The sequence below is a fragment of the Parambassis ranga genome, chromosome 22, assembly GCF_900634625.1.
Source record: "Parambassis ranga chromosome 22, fParRan2.1, whole genome shotgun sequence".
Classification (NCBI taxonomy): Eukaryota; Metazoa; Chordata; class Actinopteri; family Ambassidae; genus Parambassis; species Parambassis ranga.
Window position 1 is genome coordinate 2212733 of NC_041042.1, and position 15718 is coordinate 2228450.

At 46.3% G+C, this 15718-nt stretch overlaps 1 protein-coding gene across 19 annotated transcripts in view; it reads right to left on the bottom strand.

The window, feature by feature from the left end:
- Positions 1-15718, bottom strand: part of mark3a (MAP/microtubule affinity-regulating kinase 3a) — a 30609-nt gene that overhangs the window by 3821 nt on the left and 11070 nt on the right. For 5 of the 19 annotated variants that reach the window (XM_028395316.1, XM_028395309.1, XM_028395322.1 and 2 more), the window contains exons 4-16: positions 15531-15579; positions 14287-14352; positions 12982-13052; positions 12475-12531; positions 10427-10663; positions 10065-10205; positions 8662-8761; positions 6780-6892; positions 6401-6548; positions 5821-6038; positions 5586-5689; positions 2419-2691; positions 1732-1758 (exon numbers count right to left, since the gene is read on the bottom strand). In XM_028395316.1, coding sequence (XP_028251117.1) covers positions 1732-1758; positions 2419-2691; positions 5586-5689; positions 5821-6038; positions 6401-6548; positions 6780-6892; positions 8662-8761; positions 10065-10205; positions 10427-10663; positions 12475-12531; positions 12982-13052; positions 14287-14352; positions 15531-15579 — 1604 coding nt within the window. The remainder of the gene's footprint in view (positions 1-1731; positions 1759-2418; positions 2692-5585; positions 5690-5820; positions 6039-6400; positions 6549-6779; positions 6893-8661; positions 8762-10064; positions 10206-10426; positions 10664-12474; positions 12532-12981; positions 13053-14286; positions 14353-15530; positions 15580-15718) is intronic. The other 14 variants (XM_028395319.1, XM_028395313.1, XM_028395323.1 and 11 more) reach the window with 7 other exon arrangements.

A 15718-nucleotide genomic window follows, 5' to 3' on the forward strand; every position in this document is an offset into this window, starting at 1 on the left:
ACACGTTTTTTAAAAAAAAGATTTTTTTTTAAAAAAAGATTTTTAAAACACGTTTTTAAAAAAAACTTTTTAAAAAAACTTTAAAAAAAAAATGTTTAAAAAAATATTTTTTTGAAACAAAAATCTTTATTTTTATAAAAATAAAGATTTAAAAAACAATTTTTTTTGTTTATCAACTTACTTCTTCTGCATTCTACTTTATTTCCTTGCACTAAGAGTACAGTTCACTGATCATTGATCATTTTCTGATGACCTCTGCTGCAACTTGCGAGTTCAGGGTCTCTGTAGAAATGAGGACAAACATAAAAAGAAACGAGGGGTGAAGACTCAACGCTCCAGGTGGTGGCGATGAAGATGCTGACACTGCCAGAAGAAGACTGCCTGTCTACAAAATGGCCACCAGAGAGCACCAAAGCCACAAAGCTCCCCCCACTACTCTGTAGTGACGATGTTTACCCCCACAGCCACCGAATTATTTATAGAGATCAGCCTCTTTTCCTCCACAAAAGGCAGACAAACCTCACAGGAAACCAGCAGCGTGTGTTTAAAACGAGCTTTCAGTTCATATCTGAGGGTTAATATGTTGCATATTTATATTTATCCTGTAAGTACAGATTGTTATTTATTGTTTTTTCTTAAATTAAATGTGTAATAAATGTGAGAAAGCCAGACTGTGTTTGAGAGAAGAGTTCCGGTGTGTGTTTAAATATTTGATCACCACCAAAGCTCAACAGAAGAAGCCAAAAAAAGAAAGAAAAAATAATAATCAACTGTCTCCAGAAGATATTTAAATGGACCCACACACCTCGATGTAAACAAAGAAAACAGGAAGTACTGGACCCTGACCATGATGAATAAAAGCAGCAGAATAATGTTTAAACTTCATCAACAACAATCACTGTGGTGAGAAAACAAACCACAAATCAATGGCAGCTGTAAGAATCCCCCCCCCCGCATGCACCGGCGATTGATTAGTGGCAAGCGGCTCTGTTGTTGCTGTTGGTTAATCGACTGATTGTTCAAGGAGTCCAATCAATCCACACAGACCAACCCACGGCCACACACACAGGAGCACCCTGATTAACGCCATGACTCGTAATTAACATGTGTTTTTATTCCGTGTTGCATCACAGGCTTCTTTAAAGGAACAGTCTGACATTTTTGGAAACATTCTTTGGAATGTTGCTTTAAAAAAATAGCTAAAGTTAGCATGTTAGCTACAAAGACAAGATGTAAATAAAACAACTTAAGAGACGTCTGTCCTGTACGTACACCGCGCTGAAGCTGGATTTATAATGAGATGATTCATCGTGTGTGTTTATGGTGTTGTTCTTGTGTCTGCCTCATTTTCTGTTTGTTTAAATTTGCACTTCAGACACAGTGGATCATGTTGGAGCTAATAAATATTCAACAGCTGGGGGAAAAAAGATAAGCAGGACGGGAGAACAGGAGACAGGAGAAACCCTGTGACGGCTCGTGAGGTTTGAGCGACGACGGGCAGCTGCTGTCTGCATGAAGCAGGCAAACTGTTCCTTTAAAGAAGAATCCACCAAATCAGGCCGTTCAGGTGTGTGTGGATGTGCCCAGAGAGCGTCGTCATTCTGCTGTAAGCGGCGTGTTAGTTCAGTGCCAGCAGCCCCACGCGTCTGTAGAGACTTTTTTTTGTTGTTGCAGTGAGATCGTTCTCGTTACTGTCGGCACAGTAAGTGGAAGGCAGTACAGGAGTCCTACCTTTTGGTAAACCTGAATGACATGTTTCTACAACAGAACCAGACAAAGAAACAGTGAAAATGGTGAAAGAGAAGTGAGAGGAGGAAGAGGAGGGAGGAGGAAGGAGGAGGAAGGAAAGGGGGGAGGGAGGGAGGGAGGTGTGTATGAGGAGTCTGAATGAGTGAACAAAAACGGGGTGATTGGAATCATCAACAGTGAAAGGGGAGATTCAGCTGGTGTACATTAGCAAATGATTTCAATTCCTCATTTTAGGTCAGTCATTGATGGAGCGTCGCTGGCCTGGCTGCCGCCATGAGCTGACTGCAGAGACACACAGCACGGCCCATTTCTACATAGAAATAAATGTGGAAATCAGAGAGTTTCATTAACTTTATCAAAGGTGTCATCAGCACACTCGCCCCCCCCCACCTTTAAAGAGGTCTGTGGAGGTGCTTCTGGTTCCTCTGGCAGGCACCCAGGCAGCGACACACAAACAATTTAGACTTGAGACTAAATCACATCGTACAGGACAGTGAAGTGTTCCCGCAGCACGTAATGAATCATCCTAACTCTGCACTGTGCTGATCGGTTTCTAACGAGAACAGACAGATTACACAGATCAGAGCAGGGCTGCAGTCTGTCCTCCTGGTTCTGACACTAATGGCGGCTTTAGTAGTAGTCGTAGCAGTGAGGTGCGCCCTCGCCTACCTGCGGGTGAGCTTGGAGGTGAGTTTGGAGAAGAGGTTGCTGGTTCCGCGGCTGCGGGTCTGGGAGAGCGGCGTGGCGTCGTGGGAGAGGGTGGGCGAGGCTGGCGGGCCGTTGTAGGTGGCCGTGCGGCGGTCTCTCAGCTGGCCCCCGTGGAAGGTGCTGCGGCTGGCGGTGCCCCGAGGGAAGCGCAGGCGGTCGGGTGTGGTGGCATTAGTGATGCTGTGGGTGGACGCCACCGGGTTCCTCTGTCCACCGGGCGACACGGCGACGCTGCTGAGGTGGACGGAGAAGTTAGGACCCAAACAGGTTTTTACACTTTTAGCGCAGGCATGTACACACTGAAGCAGTGACGTCACCGTTCCCTCCTTACCTTCACAACACAGCATCCGTCACCCTACATGGAGTTCTAATACTGCCATGGATCATAAGTAAATGGAAACTGCAGGTTAGGCGTCAGCAGGGCAGGAAAAAGCTGCTCGACTAATGACAAAACAAACAACTCCAACTTTAAATTTGGATTTCAGTTCTGTGACCTTCAGTTTTACAGAGGGCTCCAATCAAAAGCGTGGACCGGAGCAATTATTTCACTTATAACGTCCACTGTTCCGATTGTTTTCTTCCGTTTTTCAGGTTCTATTCAGCATAAGTCTGGATTTTTCCCCCCGCTCAGTAAAAAGAGCCTTTAAGGAGGATGTTCCTGCAGTTTAATAACAATACTAACAGATCACAGGACCAAAAAAAAAACTTCATGTTCAGAAGATTCGCATTTTTTTAGCAGCTATCGGTCATAAATTTCCCGCCCTGGACGTGAAGCTGTCGGCAGTGTGTGATGACAAAGCGTGAGTTTTGTTCCTGACCAGTTTACGAGTCTAACACAGAAACAGACGATGGTTGGAGGGCGGAGCGGGGGGGGGGGGGGGGGGGGGGGGGGGGGGGGTGAAGCTCGGACCATTGTGTCGGAGAGGCCGAGAGGTGAGGAGGGGACTCCGGAGGAAGAAGTTCAGGAGGAGGATCAGAGCTCACAGCGGAGAACGGAGGAGAGGTCAGGAGCAGAGTTTGTTATATTGTGGAGGTCCTCCGGGTTTGTGGTCAGCAACGTGGGAAAATATCACACACAGAGCAGTGGTTCTGGAGGAGCGCGGCGGCTGGTTTCCAGTGTGTGGATGCATATTTTTCTCCACTTGGATCAGCGTCTGAAATCAATGCTCAGCACGAGCAGAGGGCAGGTAAAAAAAAAAAAAACTCATCTGTGACACAGAGCGAGGACCAAGCTGGTTTAGGGACCTTCATCAATGGAAGAAGGTCAACGTGGACCTGAAACCATCTGAAGGAGCTATAGATGTGATTATGATCAAAGCCAGGAAGCATCAAGTCATCTGTGTGCACTATAAATTATACTTTTTCTCACACACACTTGTTCTGACCTGTTAAGATTGGACCTGTTGTACTTTTTTTGGAATATTTGAAACCCTTTCTACCCCCAGCAGCCCCCCAGGTAAGTTGAGTTTGAGACCCCTGCTTTAAAAAGTAACAAAATAAGTTCTTTCTAAGTCAGACTTGGGGAAGATGAATCAGGTAACGATGTGTGTGAACATAGGTTCACCAGAAATTAAGCTGGTAGCCACATGATTAAAAACGTCTGTGAGTATCTGGCTGATGTGCAGCGACACACAGGTCTGTAGAAAATGCATTGAGTTAAACATCTGTGTCAAACTGCACAAACACACAACAGAGGTCCAAGTGAACACACCCCACTGACGTTAAGGGGTTAAAACTTAAACCGATTAGCTTGACAGTGTTAGAAGTGTAAGGAAATGGGCAAATATTTGTATATATCGGTCATAATCACATCTAAAGCGCCTCACATGTGTCAGCATCAGATTAGTCTTGATCCGTCATTCGACTCTTTTACCCGCTCCAAACTGACGAGCATACATTTCAGACTCCATTTTGCTCGGCCTTCTTTGCAGGAAATGGTGTCCATGGTTTAGTCGCAGGGTTACAGTGTGTGAAGCTGGCTGGATGTGTGTGTTAGCGAGGGGGCCAAACGGGGGCTGAGACATGAGAGGAGGAGACAGACAGTGTGGGTTGGTTGGTGTTCTGGAGGCCCTGCTGTCTTACTTGGGCGAGCAGTAGTCCAGAGCGTAGTAGGAGTGGGGCAGCGTGGCCCAGCCTGCCTGGCAAGCAGACATAGGGCCGGCGGTTTGATACCTCAGCCGCACCGAACTGGACGAGGCACCGAACGCGGCGGCCGCAAAGGCAGAGGAGGGGCTAGTGGCACAAGCCATCTCAGTCATGCTGGTCATGCCACAACGGCACAAATACAAAAGAAACCCCCAAACCCAAATCACAAACACACAGGCAGAAATGAAAAGTAAGATGGTGAGAAAAAGGGGCAAATATAAGAAAGGAAGAAGGAACAGAAAAAAAATCAGGGTGAAACTAATACCTCGTTCACACTGGGGAAAAAAATGTGGCTTAAGCAGGATTCAGCCGCATCCAGATCAATCCAGATGTGTTTTTTTCTGAGTGTGAACACCTCGAATCCGGCAGTATCCAGTTTGATTTCAATCTGGCTAGATCCACCTCTCGTGGGTGGCTCAAATGTGGCTCAGGTGTGAACGCAAATGTGGCGAGCGAATCCGGCTAGCGACGTGCTACTTCCGGTTAGCGACATGCGACTTCCGGTTCACAGGGCGCGACATGGGACAAAAAACCGCATGACGCATGCGAACACGCGGTCCTACCGCAGCGTGAACGGACTCTGTATATTACGAGGCGCCACCTAGTGGTTTGGAGGACCGCAAACATGCTGGATGAAGCCGGATTGAGTGCGGACACAAGTGTGTGCTAGCCAGATTTGAAAATAGGTCTGAACGTATCCAGCTTAAAGGCTGTCTGGGCTCAATCCTACTCTAGCTGGATGGACTTTCTCCAGTGTGAACGGGGCCTAAGGAACCTCTGAAAGGGGTCCTGGTCAGAATTCGCCCCAGAATCTGGGCTTAAAATTACAACCAGTAAGTTTCACAGTATTACTGAGAGTATTTACACCACAAGACTTTTTTCATAAATGAACACGAAAGCGATCCAATTCAGTAGAAACCAGAAACCCACATTGTGCTGGACTCAGGTTTTAAGGTCAAAGGCAGCAAACGTCCTCCTCTCACCTGTTCTCCTTCCCGTTGGGAATGACGGACAGGCGGTCCGTGTTGTTTCTGTCGCTGCAGACATACGTGTTCCTTCGGGTCATGCCTGCCGACGCAGTGTTATTCTGCAGAGAAAGGAGGACATGTTAGTAAACTGTTCAATCTGGAGACAAGACAGACTTTGAGAAGTCCTCCACAGCGCCAGAACTGGTGGAGCTGCCCTTTAAGCAGCCACAGCTAGCTGCCCAGTACTCACGCTGGGCCCGGTGGTGGCTCCTTTCCTGCGGTCGGGGATGTCAGCCTTGTTGGGGTTGTTGGCGTTGCCCAGCAGAGGGCTGGAGGGCGGAGCGCCGCGGCTCCCCGGGGTGCTGGGTTTACGGAGCGGGACTCCACCTTCCTCCTTGGTGCTGTTCTCGGCTGTGGTAGTCTGACTTCTCTTTGGATGAGCCATCCCTGGAGGGACGTTCTGACCGACTGCAGGGAGAACAAAAAAGAACCAGACGTCCGACGCGTGACTCAGAGAAAAAGTTTGTCCTTCAGGCGGGAAAAAAATATAAAATGTGTGTTTTATCTAAAGTGAGATGTCCTACATTTGGAAAAAACACTCAGTGTCGGACCGAGGACGGGAAGTATTACTAAAGAAAGTAGGTTAAAAATATATATAATCTTAATTTATTGCTTTTCTGTCTTTGTGATCGTGGCCGTTGGGGTCAGCTGTGCAAAAGTGCCTCCACCATGTGACCGGTCTGAGCCTGACAACAAGCTGCTGACAGAAAAAGACTTTTACTGGAGGGGAGAGGCAGAGCGGGGTCGGAGCAGTCATGTGTTCTCCTCACCTTGTTCACTGTAGCGTCTCTGTTTGTGGTTGGAGGAGACGCTCCTCTGGACTTTGAGGTGGGAGGGCGACTGGCCGTTGAGCTCGCTGTTGGGTCTCGGTTTGGCCAGAGACAGGTTGCTGCTGGAGGCCGACTCGCTGGGCTCCAGCTGAGGGGACAGAAGACGGATTTCAGTTTCTACACCTTAAAATTTAAAAAAACGTGAGCTGCTTGCTGACGTCTGACCAGACGGGGCAGCAGCAGCTGAAAATAACCTCATTTATTTAACTGATCTCTTCTACTCTCATCAAACATTAGAAGGATTGAAGGTGGTTTAGACATTAACACCTGGAACAGCGGACCTGATGTGATAACTTTCAGTGTGTGATAATGTTCGCACCTCTGAGGCCTTCCTGCCCAGCAGCAGATAGGTGGCTGTGATCTCGTCGTACTTCATCTTGGCCAGAGACTCCTGGATCTCCTCCAGATTGTAGCCCATCCCCACCATCACATCTGCACAGACACGACACAGAAGTGGCTCATTTTAACAAAGAAAAGTACAAAAATACAAATAAAATGAAACAACACCACTCAAAAAAACTGTCACACAAACAAAATGTTTCGAGGTTTACACTCAACGAACATTTCTGTTATCGACATCTCTCCTCAGAACATCCAGCAGTGAATAACTTCCATGTGAAGAGCAGTCACATGACAAGAACTCAGTGTGTATGTGACTGATGTAGGACACGTCCTGAGAGCATCATGCAGTCACAGCGAGCACGAGGGAAGAATCACAAATGATCAGAAACGTGTCGCCATTTTCTAACAGTTGAGTGTTTTCATGAATTTTCACTTCTTTAGTGAGTCTGTGTGGAAATCAGCGTCAGACATGTGGTGTAAGTTTTATCAACGAGACGCTTCTCAAACTGAAAGAGGCAGGCCTCACAGTGACCTGTGATGGTCGCTCCGTCAGAGCAGAACGCCATCCACGCCTGGTTTATGACTCCAAAAACAGACTGAAACTATAGTGGAAACAATATGGAAGTAAAGCCCGATTTACACATTTCCAACAGTCCTTGAACACATCAGGTGTGAAGCACTATTCTGTGGAGGGCAAATAAATAAATCAGGTATTTATTCCGCAGCAGGAAGCCACGACTGACTCGCATAAAAACTGCAGCGAGTATCTGGCTGATCTGCTTTTTACTTTCAAATATCTGACGTTTCCTTGAAGATGCAGGACTGGAGTAAAAAAAGACCATTTGATGGTCTTAAAATCTCAAAGTTCTACGTTGATTCTAACATTTTGAACCTTTGTTTAAATTCAAAGTGATTCATTCCGTCTGCCTGAATGTTACTTCCTGTCAGGGGGGGGAAAGCCTTTCAGTCACAGTCAAAGCTGCTCAGACGCCATTATAATTCAGTGTGTGTCCTGTGCCGAGTCCTTTTTTACCAGCCTGCACCTTGGTGTAATTTGGTTAATTTAGATTCTTCCACACCAGCGTGGAATATAATATGACTTTTTCTTTTCCACTTTCACCCTCAGTTGAACCGACGCGTCACTGCAGCAGCATCAGTTGCTGATTTCAGCACTGGTTTAACATTTCTGTCTAGATTCATGATATTCTTCATCGTGCAGACACACTAAAGGTCACACAGGTTAGGCCAGTTACATAAACTGTCCTCGGGGGTCTGTTCAGACCCGACAGGACCGTTCAGAGCAGCAGCACTTCCTGATATCCAGGAGCTCTGACGTCTCTGCCATGATTTTATTTTTCTGTTTTAGGACTTTTTTCTGTTCCATCATGAGGGACCCTCGCCCTGTCTTCTCATGAATGCACTGTGTGAGTGACAGTTCAAAGCTTTATGCTGTATGAGGCACCATCTCCTCTAAAATGCCTTCTCTTCCATTTGGGTTTTTTATGTATTATTTAGGATTCAGGGATTCCTCAGAAACATGAAGCCCTTCCCTCCTCCTCCTCCTCCTCCTCCTGTTCCCGGGTGATGGGGAGTTTGCACCATCACATGTGCACCGACAGCCGACTGCCATTATGTAAGAGTCCCTCCCCTCTCCATCCACAGCTCGATGGGGAGTGCTGCTCTCTGCATGCAGCAGCACGGCTCGTGTTTATTCATCGTCACGTTTCATCTTTTCCTTCAGAGTGCAGAGATTATGAGAACAGCTCTCTGACGTTGTTATGTGGAGAAGGAGAAGGCGTGCAGTTGCTTCAGTGTGTGTGTGTGTGTGACACCCGGTGGGGATGCAGTTGCTTTTGTACCTATTCTCTTCTGATCCGTGATGTCCAGCTCTGGTTCTGTGTAAGGCTTGAGCTCATCCTCTTCAAATCCTGTATTGATCCACCGATCCTTCATGATTTGCTGCAATAACCAAAAAAAACAAAGACACAACATTAGACAGTGAGGGACACAAGTTTGTTATTCCAGTAATCATTGGGGGCCCGCCTCGCTCTGACAATCAAACAGCCCGGCAGACCGTTCGGATCCCTGTTCACAGAAACATCCATATTGACCCGCATCACCTTTATTTTTAATTTGCAGCTGATCAATGTCTCTCGGGGGGAAATTTAATAAGAGCCGAGCCAAACTAATTATAACTGATCGTGTTTATCTGTAACAGCCAACCTCCAGGTCAATGGTGTATCATCTGAGGCCAGCAAATGTGACCCGTCACGCCACACGATTTTATTCACTTACAGCCAGATGCAATAAAACCAATTCATAGACAGAGAGCAGCTCCTGGATTAAATTTAAAAGTAAAAAAAAAAAAAAAAGACTTTTTGTGCGTAAACGATGTCCAAACCATGTGTGTGATGATCGTTAACACTTTGATTGATCTGTGGAACAACGATGTCTGTCCTCTTAAACCAAACACAGGACTCATGTTAGCGCACGCAGACTGAACTAAAATGTCCAAATATTTTCACGATTATCCGGCTGTGAAGTTTGAACACTTAAACCCTGCCTGTCAGGACGTTCCGACCTTTGGAAGACTGTTGCAGATATAAGCTGTTAACACACAACGTCTCTATAATAAAACATTTTTCTTCCATCCCAGCAAATGTAACAGTGAGAAAATGAACTCATTCTCGAATCTGTTACTGATTAAAACTGAGTAAATTAACAATAAATTTAATTAAAACTGAGTAAAAGTAGGTCAAAATGTATTCTAAGGATAACGAGTGATTGCTTTTCACCACAGAGGCGTTTATAAAATCTCAATTATGATGTTTCTTCCTGTTAATAACAGGTGTTTCCTTTGAACTGAGCTGCACGCCGTCCTGCTAATGATGCAGACTTGGAGGTCGTGTGTGTGCGTCTGAAAACTGTGAGGTGTCCTTGACTCAGAGATGAAGGCAAAGAAACGAACACAAAGAACACTTTTGGTCCAAAGAAAAAAAAAAAAAAAGGCGATGCATTATTCATGGCTACAACATCAGAAAAAGGAGGAGGAGAGCGTGGGCCGGGAGCACACAGAAAGCAGGACACCGCAGACGTCAGAGGGTGGTGGTGGTGGTGGTGGTGATGATGATGATGATGATGCAGTGGGGAGATAAGGGAAGGAGGGGGGTGCTTCTGGAGAGGTGCAGGATAAGATGGTGATTCTCCGATGGTGCAGACGTGCTGAGGGGGGAGTGAGTTAAAAACTGAGAGGTATATTTACATTTTCTGCGTCCTCCCTCACCTCGAGAGTACCCCGCTTGGCTGGGTTGAGCACCAGGAAGCGTTTGAGGAGGTTCTCGCAGTCTGTGGACATGTAGAAGGGGATGCGGTACTTTCCTCTGAGCACACGCTCCCGCAGCTCCTGCAGAGAGGAGGCGACAAAAACGCCAAAAAAGTTAGAGAGAGTGAATGAAAGTGAATGAATCGTCATCATGTGTGACTTATAGCTCTGCTATATTTTCTTACTACCTACAGGTACTAAGGTAATAAGGTCACCGAACTTACAGGACTGAAGTTCCACCAGTGTTCGGTTGACCTGCTCTAAAATCTGTGTGTAACTGCAGCGTAGCGACATCCACCCACCTTTAGATTCTGTCCATCAAAGGGCAGGGAGCCGCTGACCAGCGTGTACAGGATGACTCCCAGGCTCCAGACATCCACCTCTGGTCCGTCGTACTTCTTCCCCTGGAAGAGCTCGGGCGCCGCGTATGGCGGGGAGCCGCAGAACGTGTCCAGCTTGTTGCCCAGAGTGAACTCGTTGCTGAAGCCAAAATCGGCAATCTTGATGTTCATGTCGGCGTCGAGGAGCAGATTCTCCGCCTTGAGACACACACATAACCCTCATGAGTTCAGGCTTTACCTCAATATTTGTACATTAGTGTAATTCTGAGGAAAACCAACCAGCCTACAACACTGCAGCTGACGACCGCTGCTGTGCTAACATGCTAAAAAAACAACAACAAACCAAACGTGGCTAAAATCAGGTACAAACACATGTAATGATTTGCAGCACTGCTTCAACCGATCATTGTTTTCATGCCACTTTGATTCAACATCAAAAACCTAACCTAACCAAAAAAGTCTAAATATCCAGATATTTAAATTAGCTTCACATATAAAACAGAAAAACATCGTTTGTGTAGCTTGATCCAGAACAATCATGGCGTCCTTGTGATCCCACAACAACACTGAACATCTCATGTGTGCATGAGAAGATTTATACTCAAACATCTGCTGCTGCTCACATGTAGCTGCAGGCGAAAGCCAAGCAGAAAAAAAAAAAGTCTTCAATCCGGGCGAAGCATCAAGCTGACACTGTGAGACTTTCAGCTGCTCGCTCACTGATTACTGAGGTCTCAGCTGGTGATGCAAAAAAAAAAAAGGCCTCAGAGGAGCAGAGTGGCCTCATCACACCTATGACATGTGGATACACACCAACACCTGCCTCACCACACACACACACACAGATGTATCTGCATGCATGAGACTGCTATTCACTCATCTGCCTCCTCATGGATCATTGATGAAGCTCTACAGCGGAAACACAGACGCAGATACACGCTCTCCCACTGACGCCGAGATAAAAATACAGACGCATCAATATTTATACTCCGTGAAGTGCAAAAGGAAGGAGCGCGGCGGAGGAGAAGGCGGAGGCATTTACACTACAACAGGAGATGTGGTGGAGAACATGTGAGCAGCTAAGGGAGAGACGCTCCCCTCGCCGTCTGCGGCGCGGTGGCTGAGAAAAGGTGGTTCAGAAAAGGGCAAAGATGATGTCCGTTGGCAGCAGATGCAGAGTTTTGGAATTAGAACACGGTTTGCTGGCGCCGTCAGAAGGAACAGAGGAGTAACGCCGACGTCAGAGCTCCACACTGTGACCTTTTCTGTCCAACATGAGTCACATGTAATTAGCCCTAAAGGTGGAGACATTTCACTGATTTCCAGTCTCGATACTGATGAAGTGAATGATACAAACAACATCTTAAATGTGAAGCTTCTGCAGCTGGGATCACTGACGTAATCCTCCCCAAATCTCTCACAGGTCGCATCTGTCAGAAGCTGCTAATCTGGATTCATCGCTGCATGACCGACTCTGTTCTCAAACTGCATTTCCATAAATGGCCACTAGAGGGCTGGCACTGAAAGTAGTCAACCATGTTCAAATGTCCAACTTTACAGCAGAAATAAACATGTTTACAGCCTGGAGCAGTTTCCTTTTCTCTAAGCCAAAGGTATATTTTAAGGCACCATCTTCAGCCCCTTTCACACAGAGGTTCTGGCGCTGTCCTGACACTTGAAAGCAACAAATGAAGCCGGTGTAATGAGGCCTCAGGACGCATATTTATTACCTTAGGAAAATATCTCCTATCCTGTTTAATTCACAACCAAATTCTATTAAAACGATGTTTTCTTCCTCATATCAGATGATGGCAATTGTCTCTACTTCCAGGAATCGCTAAGACCTGCCAGACCTGCTCTAACGCTGCTTCATGTTTGAGTAATTCTGTTCTATCGTGTTCTTTGCTGCTGTAATATAACAATCGATAAAGTCTATCAATCAGAAGGCCTGATGTTTCTGTGATTCCAGCTCACTCTCAGCCTCTTCTGAGATCATTTTCTGAACTCACCTTGAGGTCTCTGTGAACGATGTGCTTCTGGTGGCAGTACTGCACCGCCGATACAATCTGGGAAAGAAAAAAAAGAGAGCGACATGAAGACAGTTAAAACGTCTGACGGTGCGTTCTCAGGCTGTGAGGAAGGATGTGGTGGTGGTGGTGGTGGAGGAGGAGGAGATGCGGTTGACGCTAACAAGAAAGATAAAAACATCGCAAAGGTGGAGAGAAGGTTTCCTCCTCTAGGCGATGACTTCAACTCTCTCTGTTCAGACTGCTCAGAGACACTTTCGTTCTGCTCCGACGGTTACAAACTTTGATCCCTGTTTTCCCACTGACAGGCCACTGAGAGATAATTGATGTGGAAGGAGGCCGGTGTGGACGCTCCTCATCAGTCTTTTAACACAGCGGAGACGCTGCCACCCCCCTCAGGGGCAGGACAGGGGACAGCGGCCTGTCTGAAGCTAGAGCTGGGAGCAGAGGTGTGAAACCAGAACACTGCAGGGGGAGAAAGCTGGGTACCTGTCTAAATTTAGCTCTGGCCTCTTTTTCCTTCATTCTTCCATGTGCAACCAGGTAGTCAAAGACCTCTCCTGCAAAAGAGAGAGGGAAGGAGTCAGTGAAATGAATGAGGAGAAAACATGCAGATAAAAATAACTTTTCTACAGCTGCCCGACACCCATGTGCATGGTTTGAGGGTGATTCTTGACCATATTGAGTCGGCGCCGCTCCTCCACACTGAGCCTTCTCCTGGAGGCACAAAGCTGCCGCCGAGCTCAGTTCCAGCAGCAGCGGACCCGTCCTATCCGCCCCCACGCTTTCTTCGCTTAAACGTGACTACATGCGCCCGTGTGCTAATTGAACTGGAGTGGCCGGCGTGCACGTTTGCGTCCATGTTCAGGTGGAAACAGGAAATTAACGTAACAAGCCTCCCCTCCTTCTGCCGGAGCCCTCCCCTTTCTCTCTCTCAGCGCTGACCTGCAGAGGCGGTCGGATTCTGCGTTTCAAAGCTCCTCCGTCCTGTCTGACTCAACGGAACACACCAGCGAACACTTTGCATGTCAGAGCTAAAGGGCACACTGCGTGCTCTACATAGGGATGAAGGTAGAGAACAAAGCAAAGTGGCAAGAAAACTGCTGAACATATCGCTTCAGAGCTTTGAGCTAAATGCTACATGCTAAACGCCGCTGTACACATGATGACACTAGACTTAATCCACGTGGGTTCAAGAAGGTCCTCGAGGAATTTCTGAGAAAAATCGATGCCAAACTGAGACAGATGTTAAACTTATGTTATTACGATCTAATGCTTTCAGCCTGTGTGTGTGTCAGAGTCCCCGTCCTGGTGATTAGCTGGTGTGCTTCTCGTTGGGTGGGTCTTTATAATTCGTCGCCTTCGCTTGGCTCAGCAGTCTGATTACGACCTTTCAGAGCGATCGATGAGACCACGTGGCTTTCAGGTCGTCTGCGTACGTGTGAACTTGGAGATAAAACCTGGGAGTCTCCATTTCCCCATAAATGAGGGAATTAATCTGAATATATATAAATAAGTCATATTATGTTGATGTTTATTAAGAAATAAGGCAAAAAAACCACTAAAATGCTTTGGACGGTGCAGCTCTCTGTACTGTATCTTACAGAATTCAGAGCATTCTTCCTTTCAGGTACAGTGAGCAGAATGTTCCATGCTCCTAAGATGTATAAATTATTAACATGTTCATTACATTTGGAGTTAATAAATCATACGGGAGCCTTTGGGAGCAGCACGCTGTGTGCAGATTTCTACAGTCTGTATCTGTGTACAGTTCTTTCTTGTTCTTTGTCTCACCTCCGCTGGCGTACTCCATCACCAGGTAGAGCGTCCTCTCCGTCTCAATCACTTCAAAAAGCTTGACTGAAAGACACACACACACAAAAGGGGTAAATTATACGTGGAAGGATGAGGGGGGTTCAGACAGAGAGGCAGCAACGAAAACTGAAAAACTGTTTCCAAACAGACACAGGGGCGAGCTGAAAAGTGAGGTCACGTGTGTGCGTGTGTGCGTCGTGACCATGTAAGCACAGTACAGCTCAATATTTACTGTACCGGCCAAAAGCTGGGAGTGTTTTTTTAAACTGCAGCATGTTCAGCTTGGTGATATAAAAGAGTGTGTGATGAGCCGCTGAGAGCTACACTGCTAAATTTAGACAAGGTGGGATGGAAGACAAAGAGAAAGGAGAGAGAGGGAGAGTGTGTGTGTGTGTGTGTGTGTATGGGCTGGTAAACTGGTAATTATAATCTGAAATCATGGAGTGTGGGGAGAGGAAATAAAAAATAATTAGCGGTAAAATCCTGTCTCCAAAACCAAACATGCCACAGCAGGCGTGTGTGTGTGTGTGTTTCTGAAAGGAAAGAAGGAAAAGTTCATGGGAGCACTTAAAACACCAGAACAGCTGAAACAAATAACTGATTTGTTAAAGATCAATCAGCATCTTTTTTTCCTCTATGACACAATCAGCTGCCATTAACTTGTTGTTGTTCATTGATTTCTCTGAAAACCTGAATATGACACAACGAACCCTCAGATAAGCACAGGCAGACCTTCTTCATGGTACCAATAATGACAGCGATGCTGGATCTGAGCCCTGAGTGTGACCCGTTTATAACCATGTCATGTGGTTCCTCCTCCCCCTGCAGCCGCTGCCTCTTTGTTAGGCTGAGGTCTGTGCGATGTTGGCTTCTCGCTGCTGCGGTGGTTTGGCGTTTTTGGTATTTCCTCTCGCAGCAGATGGCTGTTCTACACCAAAACTCTGAAACTGCTCTGCTGTTTGGTCGTTTTCTAATCCCTAAACAAGGCCCACACACACTGATCCTCCAGCGTCTACTCCCCAGTCTGCAGCTCACAGACTCTGTGTGTTATTACCCAATTATTATTTCTATTTTAAGCATGTACGTATGTCAAGAATGAAACTTTCCTCTTACTACAAACAGCTCCTGTATTTCATTTGAACAAATCAAAACAAAAAAATGTCTGAACATTAAACCTGACACAATATCCTGAAGTATTTCAGTCCTCTGTGGGTGATACTCACCTATATTAGGATGATTCAAGATCTTCATTATTCTAACTTCTCTGAAGAGCTGAAACAGAAGAGGAAGAGACGGGGTTTATCATTCAACAGCAATATTTTGCTTACATCAAGTGAAATAAAAAGAAGACAGAGAGAACAGTCGCTGCTTTTCTTGTAGGTCAACATTTCTAAGGATGAAAAAAAGTGCG